The sequence below is a fragment of the Dendrobium catenatum genome, unplaced genomic scaffold, assembly GCF_001605985.2.
Source record: "Dendrobium catenatum unplaced genomic scaffold, ASM160598v2 fragScaff_scaffold_1608, whole genome shotgun sequence".
NCBI lineage: Eukaryota > Viridiplantae > Streptophyta > Magnoliopsida > Asparagales > Orchidaceae > Dendrobium > Dendrobium catenatum.
Window position 1 is genome coordinate 3,982,758 of NW_021320070.1, and position 18,008 is coordinate 4,000,765.

The 18,008-nt window shown below is 31.6% G+C and overlaps 1 protein-coding gene across 2 annotated transcripts; it reads right to left on the reverse strand.

Annotated features, from left to right (window-relative positions):
- Positions 1-6,804: 6,804 nt before the first annotated feature.
- Positions 6,805-17,992, reverse strand: LOC110102644 (U3 small nucleolar RNA-associated protein 18 homolog). Of its 2 annotated transcripts, XR_003703085.1 has the most exons (3): positions 17,767-17,992; positions 7,864-9,603; positions 6,805-7,115 (listed from the first exon to the last, which is right to left on the reverse strand). XR_003703085.1 is itself a non-coding variant. In XM_020831076.2 (2 exons), exon 2 carries the CDS (start codon positions 9,584-9,586, stop codon positions 7,919-7,921), a length of 1,668 nt encoding a protein of 555 aa, XP_020686735.1. In that variant the 5' UTR covers positions 9,587-9,603; positions 17,767-17,992; the 3' UTR covers positions 7,782-7,918. The 2 variants fall into 2 exon arrangements, 1 of the variants encoding a protein (XP_020686735.1); XM_020831076.2 differs by lacking the exon at positions 6,805-7,115 and having other exon boundaries at positions 7,782-9,603.
- Positions 17,993-18,008: the final 16 nt, after the last annotated feature.

The window sequence follows — 18,008 nt, forward strand, 5'->3', positions numbered from 1 at the left end:
TTTATGCGGACGTTCGTATAGAGAATTCTTTTTTTTTTTTGAAAAGAGCGGGAAGAGATATTACGTCTCCGGGCCGTAACATCATGGCACCTTTACGTGTACAATTGGCTTCTCCGGGCCCACAGTTGGTGAAACGTGGTTGGTTTTTGAGATGACACGTCTATAAACAATGATGACATGGCCGAATGTTATTGGACAGATCTTCAAGAATTTTTTGATGTTTGGAAATTAAAAAAAAAATTGCCTCACAAAGTTTTGTTTGGGATCACTTTAGATCATCATGTTTTTTTTTTTTTACTTTTTAAAAAATTTGATATTAAAAAATAGCTTTATAAAATAGTAAAAAAAGCTGCCTAAATGAAGCTTAAATTTTGTTTGAGATAGCCGTCTTATTAATTTCGAAATCAACTTTTCAGTATAAAAATTACTTAAACGCATTAAAAAGTAGTGAAAATCCATCCCAAACGAAAATAAAGAAGGTGAAACCACATAAAGTGTTAGAGAATAAGTCAGGAATAGTGTGGAGTGTGCACCGTCGGCACAAATATGAGTACCTAGCGGTACCCAGCGGTACCGAGTGCCGTAGCGCGGAATAAGGCTTGTGCGGACGGTTTTCCCCGTCCGCACTCCGCACCTAATAATCTCTCCTGCAATTGAGAAGGAGAAACAACCGATGCAGATTCAGACAAAGAATCTGAATCATTTGAGATTCTTTTTTTTTTACTGATTTTTTTAAATAATTTGTTTGTACAATTATTTTTTGAAAGCAATGAAAAAATAATTGACAAAAGCTGCCTTAATTATTTGGTTTTGTAATCCTAAACCTCAAATAACCTAATAGTAATATCGGGCATCATCCATAAACAAATTTGAATCTAACATCAAGATAATCAAAGTAACAGAAATGGCTCATGCTTCTATTATAAGTTAAATTGGCTTTGAAAAGTTTAGATGACCAAAACTTCTAGATGATATCGAAGAACCTCGATGTTAACCTATTTATTGACTCATTATGAGGGGAAATTATTGGGCCAGGTCACCGGACACAGCTTACGTTTGGTATTCACAGTACTAAGCAGTATTGAGCTCGGTACCGAGCAGTACCGAGTAGGAGGTAATGTGACATATTTTTATTGGGCTTCGAACACATTTGGTGACTTGACCCAATAATTTCCCCGTTATGAGAGCTTTTTCAGGATGGTCTAGCTAGGGTTAGCTCTTTAACACATTGAAACTTATTATCAATATAAATTCATGGATCAAATATCTCTTATGTTATAATTGTGTTTAGTTGCTCAATTTCATTTCATTAAAAAAAAAATTTCTTTCATTATTTTGTGTCCCGATAAACTTAGAACTGTGAGATTTTTTACTGACTGTTTGGAATCGTCTCATTGAAATGTATTATTTCAACTACAAATTAGTTGACATAAGAATCAAAATGTTTTTTAAAATAATTTTTATACTTTCAAAGGTAGTGTTTGAATATAAATTGTTTTTTAATTTATATTTTATTAAATTAACATTTAAGTGATGAGGGATGAAAACTTGTTAATTAGTTAGATCATTAAGAAGCTTGTCCATTAGTGTTATGGATTATAATATCTCAACCTTATTAGATGTCCTTTTATATTTGGATTCAAGCTTTTATTACTATTCCAATATTTTTTAAGGGTCATAAAAACTTTGATATTTAATAATTAGTATGAATTTTTTCCCTTTTATTCAACAAAATATATACAATTTTATAGATTTTTTTAATAAAAAATACTAAAAAAATTAATATTTATAAGCCACTAATTTTTTAAAATTCCACTTATAATACAAATATAATATTTGGACATTATTTTAACAAATAGATATATTTTTAAATTACCCAAAAAAATTTATGCTTATTATATTGTCTGGTTATAAATTTATAATTACTATACTAAAAACAAATAGCATATTTGTCTAATTTTTTTTTTCAAAATATAATAAAAATATATATTATATTATCTTATATTTATTTATTTATTTTATGATGGCGTGGAAGCTGCCTCTTGTAAAATCGGCCAATCAAATGAGTGTAGAGTTTGTTATGTGTAAGCAAGGAAAAAATTTTGGTTGAGAGAATAATCCTTTAAAAAAATATTTAATTAATGGTTGCACCTACTAAACTACTAAGATGAGATAAGACAAAAATATATAAAAATCATATAGATAAAAAATTATGTTTCTATAATAATCATAAATGAAAATGAGAAAATTGATAAATTATCGAAATAATAAGATTTACATGATTTCGCTTCAATCAAATATTTATGTTCGCTATCGTATAGAGTTATTTAGATCAGTTTGTTGTATTAGATTTGATTGTCGATATTAACGGTATCGATTTAATAAGTTGTATTAGCATCTATGATTTGATTAAGACTTCATTTGGGACCGTTTTCTTACTGCTTTTTAAAGTAGCTTTTCATTATAAATATTAAATTTGGTACTAAAAAGCTGCTTTAAGATGCAGTAAGAAAGATGTCCCAAATGAAGCATAAAATCAAGAGATTCAATCTATTGATGCCTTCATAGATGATTTAACAATGTTGATGAGCAAATGACACATGTATTAGATTGATCATATCATGTTTATTATTTAGTTTTTTCAAATTATAAATCAAAAAAGGTTTTGGTTTTTTTTTTTTTTTTTTTTAAAGAATCTTGATTTTATATTTAACCTAATAGATGCTTTGCCAAATATGTTTTTTTTTTTAATGTGTGTGGACCAAAATATAATGTTTCCAAATTTGCATAAACTTGGACACAATATTATATTAATTAGACTAAATAAAATAAAATATCTCATTAGTTTTACATTTCATTCTGTAACTTTCTTTGTCTTTTCTCCTAATAATTATGCTATTGTCCATATTCAAAGTTTTCTTATGAGAAAGGTAAATGCCATAATTAATTAGTATAAATAATTTAATTGCACTATTAAATTAGAGCAACCATATGATGAAGTTTCAAGAGAAGTGTTATGGACAGTTCTACATAAGAAAAGGGTTAACAATACTTATATTCAAGTCATTAAGAATATGTATGCAAGAGCTGTTACTTGTGTTCAAATATGATGGTTTGATCAAGTATTCTTCTATTTCAATTGTATTACATTAAGAATTAGCCTTAAGCCCATATATTTCGGCTTTAGTCATGGATGATCTCACAAACATTTACAAGAGGTTGTACCCTGGTGCACGCTTTTTACTGATGACATTCTTCTTGTTGATAAGACTAGAGAAGGAGTTGAAGGTAAACTTGAATTATGGAGGTCAACCTTTGTACGTGTTTAGAGGCTTTCGTTTGAGTAGATCTAAAAATGAATATATAAAGTGTAATTTTAGTAATAATAGATCTAGTAGAGGGATCAAATTGTGACTTTGGGTGATCAAGTCATTAATAAGGGTACACATTTTAAATGTCTTGGGTCTATTGTGCAGTGTGATGGTGAAGTAGATGGAGATATTATTAGTATAATTCAAGTTGGATGGTGGAAGTTGAGGAATGCATTGGGCTTGTTGTTTGATAGAAATGTCTCTCCCAAACTTAAGGAAAAATTCTATAAGATGATAGTGATAATGTTTTATGGTGCAGAATGTTGGCCATTAAAAGATAAGCATAATATTAAGTTAAGTGTTGTAGAGATGAGGATGCTCAGGTAGATAAGTGGCTTTACTCTTAGAGACATGATAGAAATGAGCATATATATGAAAAGGTTGGAGTAGCTCCAATGGAAAATAAGTTTAGAAAGAGTCGCCTTAGGTTTGGTCACATAAAGCGGCGGTCTTTCGATGACCCAATTAGGAAAGCAGATTTATTAGATTTGATTTATGTTAAGAAAGATAGAGGTAGACCCAAAAAGACTTGGTTAGAAAATATTTCAAATAACATTTCTTTATTAGATTTAGATGAGAATTTAACTCTTAACATAACATAATAGTGAAAAAAGATTCATGTAGCCAACCCCACTTAGTGGGATAAATACTTGTTGTTTTTGTTGTTGTATTAAGACATTTTAACTAATATTTTATTATTAAATTATTGCACCTTCATTGTCTTCAAGAGACAATTATAATTGAAAAAATATATATAGAAAGAAGATATGAAATCTAAATTTTATTTAATTTTTTCAATTAATCGTCAAAATTCTTAATGAAAAAAATTATAAATTACAAAAGTACCATTGTAAAAATAGATGCAATTTAGGATTTTGATTTATTTGAATAAATCAATCAAATATAACAAATATAAGTATAAGCTCTTAACCCTATTCCTATTACTCAATAGCTTTCTCCTTGATTTAGAATAAATTTATCAAAATAAACCAAACATAATTAAATTTAAATCTACAAAAACAAATCCAAAAATAATAAATCTATTGAAGAAAAAAAACAAATCAATAAAAAAAAGGCATGTGTTTCATAAGGTTGATATCTAACTTAATTAATTTTCCAATTAGTGTAAAGCTTAAGCTAAATTGCTTAAATATTTACATCAAACACGTGAAAAATGCTTATTTAATGCAACAATTATATATTTTTTTTTTTTTCATGTTTAAAGTTTGTTTAATTTAGAGAGCAAAGTTGGTTTGATCTTCAATAACACCAAATCAATAGGATTTCTTATTTTAGCCTATCAACATTCAATAAGTTGGAGGGTCCAAATCCATTATATTTAAAAATTTTTATTTCATGAGCTAAGCTTATAACTTTTTAAAAGTAAAGAATATGTTCTTCTATCATTCATTATTTCTTTATTTATTAATTAAATAATTAAATTATCATAAAAATAGATAAATTTAATCAATGTGCAATAAGTAATAATGTGATCTTCATCAATAATGAATTTTTATATTTTTTTTATAAATGATTGAGTCATTATAAAAATTAAGAAAACTCAATAAGCTTTCTTTCTGCTTTTTAAAGCAATTTTTGATTGTTTCATAACTCAAAAATTTTATACTAAAAAACTGTTTCAGATAGCAGTAAAAAAGTAATTCCAAACGAAGCCTAAGCGGTGAAAATTTAATTTCTATCACGGCAAAATTTTCTAACATGCAGAAATTACTAATAATAAAAAAATGGTTTGTTTATTTTTTATTATTTTTTAAAAGTTTAAAGTAATAAATATTTAATTATAAGAGAAAAATAGAAATGACTCCTGCTTGCCGTGAATAATACATAGTTTTTTTATTTATTTGTCTATTCATAAAATTTATTTAATACTAAATTTAATAATTTTCTTTTGTATCATCTTGATTTGATTAATTAGCTGAAATCTTGATGAATATGACAACCATTATAGATTGATGTCTCAACTAAAAGCTACAATTTATATATAATAGCTCCATCACTATGATGTAATTTTTTTTTTATAATTTGGCTTTTTTTTTTTAATAATATAATCCTTTTTTTATAAGACAATGAGTAATATTTAAGTAAAATAAAAATTCAATTGTTAACAAAATACCAATCAAGTTTAATAAAGATTTTTAACATTGAATGAAAAATATATAATACACAAATTTCTAAATAAAAATGGATGTTTGGAGTTTTAAGCTTCATTTTTGGCAGCTTACTTACTGCTTTCTAAAATAACTTTTTAGTATAAAAAAATTTTATACTCAAATTAAGACGCCTATCATAGACTTAATAATGCAAATGGATCTTTGATATTTTTTCTTGCTGCTTTTTAAAATGGCTTTCACGCATAAAAATTTAAATTAAAAAAATCTTTGAACTTAAAAACTAATCTAGAAAGCAGTAAAAAATTTACCCCAAATAAAGCCTTAAGCATAGTTCAAAATTATCTTTCAAAAAACAATTTTTAAAGAACAAAATTTAAAATATCATTGGAAAAAACTATCTTCTAAACTCGTTATTTTTTACTAATTATTTTTCTTATCACGAAATTAGTCAAATAATATTGTTCCAAACAAAGCCTTAAAATCATGATTTCCTTTTGCTACTCATTAGGGATCAATATAAAACCTATTTAAATAAAAATATGATTTGCTAAAGAAAACTTAAGTAAATTTTTAGTTGAATTTATTTGAGTTGAATTTGAATTTGGAGTGAATTAAAATTGTAGCTTTTATATGAATTAAAATTTTAGCTTTATTATCATTATTATTGTTTAAATTTGGGCAATGGGATTGGAGTGTGGCTTTAAAATTTTAGCATTAAAGGGTTAATGAGCCAACTAAATTAAACGAAATTTATTTATCAACTCAATTTTACAATTATTAATATGAATATAATATAAAATTTAATTAAGTTTATATGTGTTAAATTTTAAAATAATCCCCCGCCTACTCGTATATAGTGATTTTAGTCTCAGAACATAACGTTTCTCCAATTTAAACTCTCGACTATACATAATTGATCCAAAATGATCCTATCGATACTAAATTGGAATCAATTTTATATCACAATTACATCATAAGGGACCATTTTGGATCAATTTTGCATTGTCAATCAACTAAATTGATGGGACTAAATTAGTAATATATGAATCATCTATGGACTATTTTGATTTTTTTTTTAATTTTATATATATTGCACTCATCTCAAAATAAATCAAACTTAAGACCAACGTAATCAAAATTTGATCAAAAGTTAATATATTTCTTCTTAATTGATAAAATCATGGTGTGTGATTACTATGAAATTGTGTTCATATACATAACATAATATATACCAAGGCATATAATCATTATTTAAAATTGCGCAATATGAGGCCCGCCTCAGCACAATTTTGACAAAAAAATGCATCAAGGCTTACGCCTAACTTTTTTTATAAAGCTTGCACATCAGGTTGGCTGAGGCCCGCCTTGAGGCACCCCACGCCTCATTGACCAGAGGATTATGCCTCACCCTATTTATACATTTTTTTTTTATTAAAACTTACTTAAATCCTAAATTAAAACCCCGAACAAATTACACTTTAATGCACCCACAAGATGCAACAACTCCTATCGATTGACTTGACCTCCAACTATCTGTTTTCTCTATAGTCATCATCATCGTAGTCCATGCCAGGTATCACTTGAAACTCGTACACAACCACCACCACTTCCTCTAAAATTTTAAGAGTATTAATCTCAACTTTATAATAATGAAAAATATTTATAAAAGAAGAATATGACTAAAATATATGAAGAAGTAAAATTAGAGATATTAGATTCCATGGGATGAGAGAGGGGAGAAACTAATTTGTTATGATGACTACTCAAATAAAATCCCTCTTAGTGATGGCAATGTAGATGAAATCTAAATTTTTGTCAACTATTTCAATTTTTTTTCTGAATTAAATATAGATGAACAGGGAACTGAGAAAGAATGAATTTAGAGTTAAAACTGATATTATATGATACTTTTATGTCATTCATATATTTGATATTATTTTACTCTTATAACATTTGAATTTCAATTCTATTTCACGCCTTGTGCATTTTTTATTATATATGTATGTCAATTTATTACTAAATAATTCAATAGAAAGGTAATATGTCATTCTTTAACATATTATTTGAGTATTATATAAAAAATTACTTTTACCATTCATTTTGACTTAACGTAATTTTTTAATTTTGAGGCTTCCGTCTCAAAACGCCCTGAGGCTTACGCCTCACCTCACCAACAAAAAATGTCTCAATACCCAATTGCACAATTTTAAACCTCGCACAAAATTATAAAAATAGCAGTAGAAACCTCTTAAAAAAATTTCAGCAACCATCCAACTTAAGTTTATAACACATTACTCCAAAAAAAAAAAGTCTCTCAAAATTTTTAGATCTTGATGCAATAATAAGAGTTGGAAACATACCAATAAGATCCTGATGAGCAAACCAATGCGATATAGAACAATTTGCTTCTTCTGATCAAGCATTTTGATAATGATTCAGCTTATATAAAAGTACTTTTCCAGCCGCATTTCCAATAGCCATGAAACCTCCACCAGGACTGAAATCCACACAGCGAGGATACTGCAACCCAGACCTAGGCGGCCAATTTGAAAATACATTAAAAGAAGGTATGTGAATCAATTTCAAACTATCCTTCTTCATATGTGAACATATGGCCAATATCTGAGCATCCTGATTAAATTTCAAAAAGTTGACCGTTGTGGTTAGGTTTTCAATACTTTTCAACGGCTTCTTCTTTCCTCCAAGAAAATTATCTCTTCTGTATATATTTACTATTCCACTACTAGAGCCTGCTGCAAATAAGCTGCTATCAGGTGAAGCAGACAATGAAGTAGTTGTTATACAGCCCTCATCAACACCCTTATGAATGCATCTTCTTAGTCTAAGATCCCAATGATAAATATGCCCGTCGCCGCCGCCGCTAATTAGTTGCCGTCCGTCGTCAACGAAGGCCAATGATCGAGCGGTTCCGTTCATCTTCAGCGTTCCGATCAACTCCTTGGTTTTTGTAGAAACCAAAAGAATATAACCTTCGTTGCCGATAAAGGCGACAGTGTTGGAATCTGGAGAAACCTCAAAAAGTTCCAAACTTTTCTCTTCTCTTCCAGTCAAAGGACCTATCTTATCAACTGCAGCTTTTACCAAATCAAAAACATAGAAGAACTTTCTTCTGCCAGACAAAATAACATGAGAACCATTAGGTAAGAATGAAGCCTTTCTAGTTGGGAAGTCTTCCATAAAAATGCTTTGAACCGAAGTGTTGCGTTTTCCATCAATTTGGAAAAACCTCAGCCGCTTGTCCAAACCTGCAGTTAATAACAGCTTCCCATTTCTATGGAACTGAACTGAGTTTATAGGACCATTAGACGGTTCCTCAGAATTGGCATTCATCAGCCTTGAATACTCCAATATTCCAGGAAGTAACTTAACTGAACTCTTGTCGATAAGCTCATAATTGCCACGAAGAACGTCGTCTCCTTCCGCATCACCATAACCAGGAGCATTTGTGATACCACTTTCATCATTAGATTCATCGTCGGATGTGAAAACCTCGCCGCTCTTTTGGTTAACCTCAGCCCAATCCGTTCGCGGGTTCAGCTTCGCATGTTGAGCACGCAATCTGGAAACATATTCAGCACCTGAAATCAATTTCTCATCAGCCTCCTTCCTCAGCTTCCTCAGCCTTCTCACAGACAATATGTTAACCTCTGTTCTTTCCTCTTCTTCATCAACCCACACAGGCTTTCTCTCTTTGCTATCTTGGCAAATGTCCTCTTTATAAACTATCATGTCATCACCAGCAGATTTATCCAGAAAAAACAAAGGGAGTGGCCTTTCATTATCGTCGCCAGCAATCTCCTTACCAAATTGGATTGATGAGTTGAGGCCTCCAAATAAGAAGCTCTCAAGTTTCTTGATTTCTTTCTCCTCTTCCTCCATTCTAGAAGCCTTTTGATATTTATTATATGTCCTATTTCTCTTTTTACTTCTCTTGAACCTGCTTAATTTGGGTTCCTTTTCTACAGTATCCTTGCAGGGTGAAGACCCTCCAGCATCAACATCTTCGTCAGCATCTCTATTTTCAAGGAATTTAGTGCCGGTGTTTTGAGAAATCAGGCTCATTGTTCTAAATTCAAACTCTGAAATTAATTTTAAAAATATGATTAGTAAGTGATCCCAAAAGGCTGTTACTGATGATATATTATCATACAAACTACTAAAAGTACATGTGCTTAAGATGCCCGTGGCTATTATCAAAACAAACATGATCAAGATAGATAAGTTGACACTAAAAACAAGAAGCTTGAAACAAATTTCTATGAACAGTTAAACATTATGGTATTAAGTTGGAAATGTTCTTCACTAACCAAAATTTGATTCCAATAAAACATTTATAATCTTACTGGATTTCTGTAACTACTGAAGCCAAGTTTATTGAGAAATTTCTAAAAAAATAAAGCATATTTTTGCATAACAAACAAAACATTTTTTTTTTTTGCAAAGTAAAAAAAAGACATGTCGCTACAAAAGGCCGGATTTAGAAATTAGTAAAATACATCGGTATGCTTTAAACAGCGTTTTGAATAGTTTGACAAGGCTTGCTAACACAATCGCATTGTACCACAAAGCACCTTTATCATGAATGAACAAATTGAAAAAGCAACAGAGAAATATTACACCTTTTAATAACGTACTTATGATGACCAAATACAAGAGCTTCTAAAGCTTTTAAAAATATATTACAAACATGTATTAATAAAACTTTGTTGAAATGATTCTCCAAGTTAGCCACAAATATTATTTTAATACTTAGTTGGCCAAATTAGAGGCACCCATTTGGGTTCATGGATATGATTCGGGTTTGATTGACAATTAACCCAACCCAAAATCTGCTTCACAAGACTCATATGACTCCTTTACTATGAGTAATACAATTTTAGGGTCAAGATAATCCAATTAACTGAATATAACCCGTTTAATCTAAATATTACACTTGTTGAGGGTTTCATGGCATATTGATGCGGGTAACTGATATTGCCTTCCCTCCATTGCATGTCTAATTTCTAGAGATTACTAATGTTGGAGTAGCTCCACTGAAAGATAAGATTACAGAGAGTCGCCTTAGATGGTTTGGCCACATTAAACGGATGCCTTCCGATGACCCTTTTAGGAGAGTTGAGATATTAGATTTGAGTATTTGACTTATGTTAAGAAAAATAGAGATAGACCTAAAAAGACTTTGTTAGAAAATATTAGAAATGGTCTTTTTTATTAGAGTCAAATAAGAGTTTCACTTTTAAGAGGACACAATGGCGAAAAAAGATTCATGTAGCCGACCCCACGTAGTGGGACAAAGACTTGATGTTGTTGTTGTTGTAGTACTAATTATTCAAACTGAAACTATTATGAAATCTAGTTAATAAATCCAAAAGGGAAAATTAGACTGCAACTTACAAAGGATTGTCATGGTTATTTAACACTTAATGTACTAAGCGAAGCATGGATATATGAACCAATCGACAAGGGAAAAAATCATCAAATGTGGATAGAATTTTATAATTAAATCAGCAATTAGTATTAGAATATACATTTTAGACCATCAATAAAAGTACAAGATGAATGAAAATATTAAGGTAATCTGTGTTGTTTGAATAATGCTGCAATTACGAGAGCATGAAAAAGGTATTCCCGGGTTTCTTCTTATTATCCCAAGTTAATGGATATATGTTTGCATGAAAGTGTGGGAAATGGGGGATGATACTGGAACATTAATTTGGAGGAAATGAAGGAAGGAAGAATTCAGTTTTTGCCATGGTACTAAAAACATGGAATCATGGAATGACTCGTGACATCTCTGCAAAGCATAAATATGACATATAAATATTACAAATCTTACTAAATTCCGATTTAGTTTTTTCTGTTGCAAGTAGGGGGAAAAACTCTCAATTGATTGCCACCCCCCTAGCATCAACAACAATAATAGGTCGATATCATTATGCCAATAATAAAAGGCTTAGTGATATGTTAGAGAAGTGGTCTATTAAAAAAATAAAATCAATGTCCAAGTCTCGATAGCATTTTTATCTCCTCTCAATGCCTGACAAAAGATATCGACACACGACTCTAGACATCCTAATTTTAATCATTTTAAACACAAATTCTAGTGAAATAACTTATTATTTATCATTTATTCTTAAAATTCTGATTATTCAATTTCAATAAACTATTTTTAAAATATAAAAATTATACTGGCATGCCTATAATTTTATATAATTGATGCGTCTCATACTCGTGTCGTGTCTATGTCACCGCATTCATGTCTGTGCATCATAGATTTGAATAAACACTAAGTATTTGACATTCACCTTTGAGAAAACATTCTAAGTGTTTAAGTCTTACCCAACATTCGTCTTTGAGAAAGTACTCTAAGTATTGAAAACTTACTCGATATTTGCCTTTGAATAACTATTCCAATTGTTGACAGCATATTTAGTATTCATCGTATCTAAATATATCATTTGGTATTCATATTATTTAAATGGAATACTCGATATTAGCCTATCAACATCCAGATAAAAGTGTACTTCGTGAATTTGGAGGACATGTTTCTTGATACTCGGCTGTCTTTGTGAGAATATCAAAGAACTCGCCAACCAACTTTGTTTTTTTATTTTTTTCTTCTTCCTTCTTCTTGCATCAACCTAACTTGGTCTTCGAGCTCGTTTATTCTGTAATGGGCAACTTCCAAATCTTGTCTTCTCTTTACAGAAATGGATGATGTCACTACAAGTGTTGCATCCATTTTGTAGATCTCGTCCTTCACCTTGTGATCCATCGACTTAGCTACTTCTCTTTTTTATTTTCTTGTCGCTTGACAGCTTATTCTCTCATCGCTTGACAGCTTATTCAAGCCAACGAATTTATTCTCCAAGCTCTTTATTGCAACATTCTACCTTTTTAAATGAGGGGGCGTCTTCTTATAGTTAGTCGTCATTATGTGGTTCAACTATCTACTGGTCCCAGTCGCCTTCATCATGGCATAGTGGAAAATGCCAACTGGATGTCAACCATCTTTCTTCTACAATGAGTTTAAAAAAAAAGTAAAGCCGAGGTCATAAGTTGTGGACAAGTACTCATTCGCTAGAACGGTCAGATGAAAAGATTATTTATAAGACCTGATATCAGGCACTTATTCATCACAAAAGCATTTCATCAACACTGGAGAAGAAGCTAGCATCTCACAGCTTATTTTTGTTAAGAACCTTAGCATCTTCAAAGGAGGCTCCTCAACAATTTCTTTCCCTTCACCTTGGACTTCTTGAAGGTCTTCTTAAAGTCATTCCTCGACTCTCACCTGAACAATCTCCCCACTTATTCTGATGCCACCTTATGCTTGAAGTCATCTTATTAAAGAAGAACTCATCAGAGCTGGTGACTTGGACTGTCCCGTAGCGAAAGACTTCTCAAGAGCACTCTCTCAAGCATAAGGATCAACTTCAAAATGAGAATCGACAGCCTCTTCATCCTCAACTTGAGACTCAATAATTTCAACACCAGAATATTCTTCCTCATTATCGTTGAAATTAATAGGAGCCGTAAAAGGCTAATTCAGAGTCCTCCGTAGAAGAGGGAGATTGTCCTCGTCTCAACCTCTTCATCCTCATAAGTAGCCTCTGCAAAGAGCTGGCAAACTTTAAGTTCTAAACAAGGGACTTCATAGGAAAAAGCTAACAACAACAACATCAAGCCTTTATCCCACTACGTGGGGTCGGCTACATGAATCCTTTTTCTCCATTGTGTCCTATTAAAAGTCAAATTCTCGTTTAAATCTAATAAAGAAATGCCATTCCTAATATTTTCTAACCAAGTCTTTTTATGTATGCCTCTACCTTTCTTAACATAAGTCAAATCTAATACTTCTACTCCTAACCGGGTCATCGGAAGGTCGCCGTTTTATGTAACCAAAACATCTAAGACGATTCTCTTTAATTTTATCTTCTACTGGAGCTACTCCCTTCTACTGTAGCTACTACAATTTTTTTTTCACGTATATGCTCACGTATCCTATCTCTAAGGGTAAAGCCACTCATCCACCTGAGCATCCTCATCTCTGCCACACTTAACTTAGTATTATGCTTCTCTTTTAATGGCCAACATTCGGCACCATAAAGCATTGCAGGCCTCATCACCATCTTATAGAATTTTCCCTTAAGTTTGAGGGGTACTTTTCTATCACACAACAAGCCTGATGCATTCCTCCACTTCAACCATCCAACTTGAATTCTGCTGATAATATCCCCATCTATTTCACCATCACTCTGAACAATAGATCCAAGCTAAAAATAAATAAATAAATAAAATGCTCTAAGAACTCATCCTATAATACTAGCTCTATAGTACTTGCCCCATGGAACTCAATTTATTAAAGAATGTTTCAAAGTAAAGATAGGGAACTTATGGGTGAGAAGTTGCTCCAACAAGCATCAATCAATGAATGACAAAACTTTCAAACTAAGATCTTTCATTTCAGAGAAGTGCGAGTACTCATCCTTGCCCAAAAGAGGAAGCTAGGACCTTTATGCAGGGAACGATAATGATTAGGAGAAATCAGAAACTTCTTGGCTGGAGTTATAAAACATTGCTTGTTCTTCCAATTTTTTATCCTGATCATGATCTTGTTCTGCAAGCCAACCATGCTGATGTGATCGGAAGAAAATAGATAAAGTCGTCTTTGAATGCCTGCACTAAGAAGAGTTGATGGAACTATAGTATCGACCATGGTATTTTCGTCTTCCTCATATAACATACTAGGGTCATGATACTCGCAGGAACTATAGTATCGACCATGGTATTTTCGTCTTCCTCATATAACATACTAGGGTCATGATACTCGCAAAGCTATTCAGCATGATCTGAGCTAGGGGTGTAAACGAGTCGAGTTGAATAATGACACTATCGAGCTCGGCTCGTGAGTCAAAAAGCTGGCTCGCCAATCAAATGCGAGCTCGAACTCGAGCTCGTCCCACTGTAAACGAGCTCGAGCCCGTCCCACCGTAAATGAGCTCGAGCCGCTCGCGAGCCTCCACTACCGAGCGAGTCTTGTCGTCCGCAACTGACCGAGCAAGTCCAATTCCCATGGGCACGGTTCGTTAAAGTGCAAATTTGCCATTGAGAACTTGGTCGGCAAAGGCAGGTAACACTATCAATGTTTTATAGATTTACTTAAAGGCTACCATGATTGAAAGATAGATCTCTCAAAAAATTTCATCAAAAAAAAAAAAGATAAAAGCACTAAAACTCATGAAGATAATCAAAGAGGAAACTTAAAAGTTTGAAATACAAAGTACTTGGCTATTTATAACTTAAAATAAGACTCCCGAGGCCACGTCACATCGCATTTAAAGCGCCTTTTCAAATCCTAAGTTTAAATTATAATTTATTTTATTTTGATGCGCAATGACTATATTGATATTTGTTTACATAGAAAATCGTAAATAGTTGCATCAAAGCCTCACAGCATCTAATCAAATACAAAGAAATAAGACTATTTTAATAACATTCAAAAGAAAAGTTACATTGGGTAACTTACAATCAACCTAAAAAAATAATTATAAAAAAAATGAAAAGAATGATCATTGGCAACTTCCTTGGGGACTTTTCCACTATCTCTAAGTCGCTTCAAGATTTATTCACCCCCAACCATGAATTGATTGGATTTTTTTAGCTCCATATATCTTCGGAGAACAATAACTTCAAACTTCATTATGATGACCTCTTGGCGAAGGGCTTCAATGGAGTCGGCAAATGATGTCTTCAACTTAACAATTTGTATCTACAAGCCAGCTTCCTTCAATTTATATTCGTCCTTCATAAATGTCATGGACAACTTCAATTGGCAGATTTCAACAAATAATACTTCAACCTTCTTAAAGAGCACAATTTCCGTGAGTTATTTAGAGTAGTTGAAGTGACACTTTGAATGTCATAGAAAAACTCTTTCAATATTGAAATTAGTTTCTTCCCTTTATCAGTAGTCGGCACAACAAGTTTCTTCAAAATCTTAGGCATTGGACTCACTAAGTTTAAGGGATCCTTCTCTACAACCAACTCGGTCATAAGGGAGGCCCCAAAAGATAAAGGATTTCATTAAAATTTTTGGAAGAAGACTTCTCAATAAGATTAATGTAAAATTTTACCCAAGCTGAAGTTAAAGTCATACTTTCAATCATCCTTTAGCCGATTTCAATTCTCAACCCTTCAACTAATTATTCAACAGACACCTTAGCAACTTCAACCACAATTACTTCAGCAATCGGTTGAGAGGCTTCACCCTCAATAATTGTAATAAGCAGCTGGATGACTTCAATTTCCTCAATATATATGGGTGGCTAAGAGACACTAGTCTCTTACAGGTCAATCACTTAGCTGATTTCACTTGGAAGATCACGGCGAGAAAAAGGATCAATAATAGGCACATCACTTGAAAGTTAACTCATATAAAAATTGAGTATATTAAAAATGTGTTAAAAAATTAAGAGAAAAAATAGCGTAATTTTTACTATAAATAAATAAATTTTACTTTCCATTCTTCAACTTCAGCATGGGGAAGATCAGTCACCAGAAGATCAACATCTTTTCTCCCAAAAGCAGGGAGAAGAAGACTGTTGTTGGCCAGCCAATGGTTTCAACAAAGAAGTGAGTTCTTGAATCTTGCCTTTAGCCTTTGTCTATTTAATTTAACTCTCTTCTTCTCTTCTTTTTAGAAGGAGTTCATTCTCTCTTGCATTTGTCAAACATGCTAGCATTGATATATTATTTTGAGATGTTAATATTATCCTTCAGAACCTCTATTCTTGAAAGGGATAAAGTTTTGCTGAATACCCCGACTCAAGCTCAAAGGAAGAATGAATCAATGAAGCATATAATTAAATATGAAGAAACCATCTCTCTTTTAAAGGCTAAGTATTTGTTGAGGTGTACAAAAGGACGGCGCTAAAAGTTAACATCAATTTTATTGACTAATATAGTAATATCCAACATTAAAATAGCATTTCTTAAGGATCAATGATTAATTACTAAAGAATGTTTTTTATACTTATTTCTTTTGCAGTAAATCTCAAAGGATATAAGAGAATTTGATAACTAAATGCACATCCAAATATCCAAAAAAACCTGGTTCAAGTTAAAGCAACCCAATTCAAGATAAATCAAGCCATTTCAAGTCAAATTAACTCGATTTACTCAATTTCATCCTTATTGGCTTATCAGGGAACTCATCTCAAGAAGGAGATCATGATCCTAAGTTGATCCTAACGACAATTATCTATTAAGTTGGTTCTAATGACTATTTCAAGAAGGATAACTTCTTAAGATGAACTATGGATCAATTCTCAATTATTTGACTTTCAAGTCGACGACTTCTGAAAAGCTTGACAGAGGACTTCTTACAATTAAACCTTTCGACCAGGCTACACAACTATTATATTTTCTCTTGTTTTTTGTATTACAATGTATGTATCCAATTTTATAGCGCTCGAGAAATCTATAAATAGGAGATTGGAGGGAGAGCCTAGTTTACGCAATATTATTTAATTAGCCTCTAAAAACTAAATTCTCTATACTTCATCTCATTTTACTAAAATCACAAAACTACTTACTCTAGAATAGTTCCTTCTCCCTCTACCTTTTTCTCTCTTTCACTCAATATCCCCACCATAGTTGAGTGTGATTCACAGACAATTCTCCTAAGTTCAACAAGCAAGGTCATTACTACAACAATAATATTGAGAAATACATAGTCATTTTAAATAAAACTAATGAAATGAAAGATAAAGATTTAAGAATGTTAAAGTTTTAACTTAATTTTATAGAGTAATATAGATTAAATGCTGCATGCCCACTCGAATGTAAATTTGCATAATATTTTTGTTCAACCAATACGTCATAAAACTTACTACTGCTATATTCTATAGTGAGTTTTTTTTTCCTTAGATTAAACCCCTAGATTTTATAAGGACTTGCTATGAAAAAGTTTTTTTGTGTAGTTAATTGTGCTTTATTTGTAGTATATAAGTTATGATTGCCAAAATATATTAAGAATAGGAAAAACTGATTATGTGAGTTCATAAACAAGCAATCAAAAGCTATAACAGACCAAGGTAGAAATGGCGACATCAAGAAGTCAAATTTCAAATTTCTTTATACATTATTCCCAAAAATAAAGTGAAGAAGGGAGATTTCACATAAATTGATTAGCAAAACATAAATGTACTAAGAAAATTTAAAATAGCTGAGAATCTCACCGAGCAAGCTGCAGTGGCTGTTGTGAATTTGATATGAATAACCCTTTCTAAAGCGGTCAATCGTTCTACCTCAAACACCGAAAGTTCACTCAACGAAGATCTCGCTGAACACCTCGCCGCCTCGGGTCAAAAACTCGCCGTAAACCTCTTGGGCCGTTCGGAAACAGAATTCGAGCTGGATTAAGGTCTAAACTGCAAATTAACAAATTTAAATCTTACAGAATCTTCTGTTTGGTATCGGA

Coding starts and splice junctions, on each gene's coding strand:
- LOC110102644 (XM_020831076.2), bottom strand. CDS start 9,586: ATGAGCCTGATTTCTCAAAACACCGGCACTAAATTCCTTGAAAATAGA.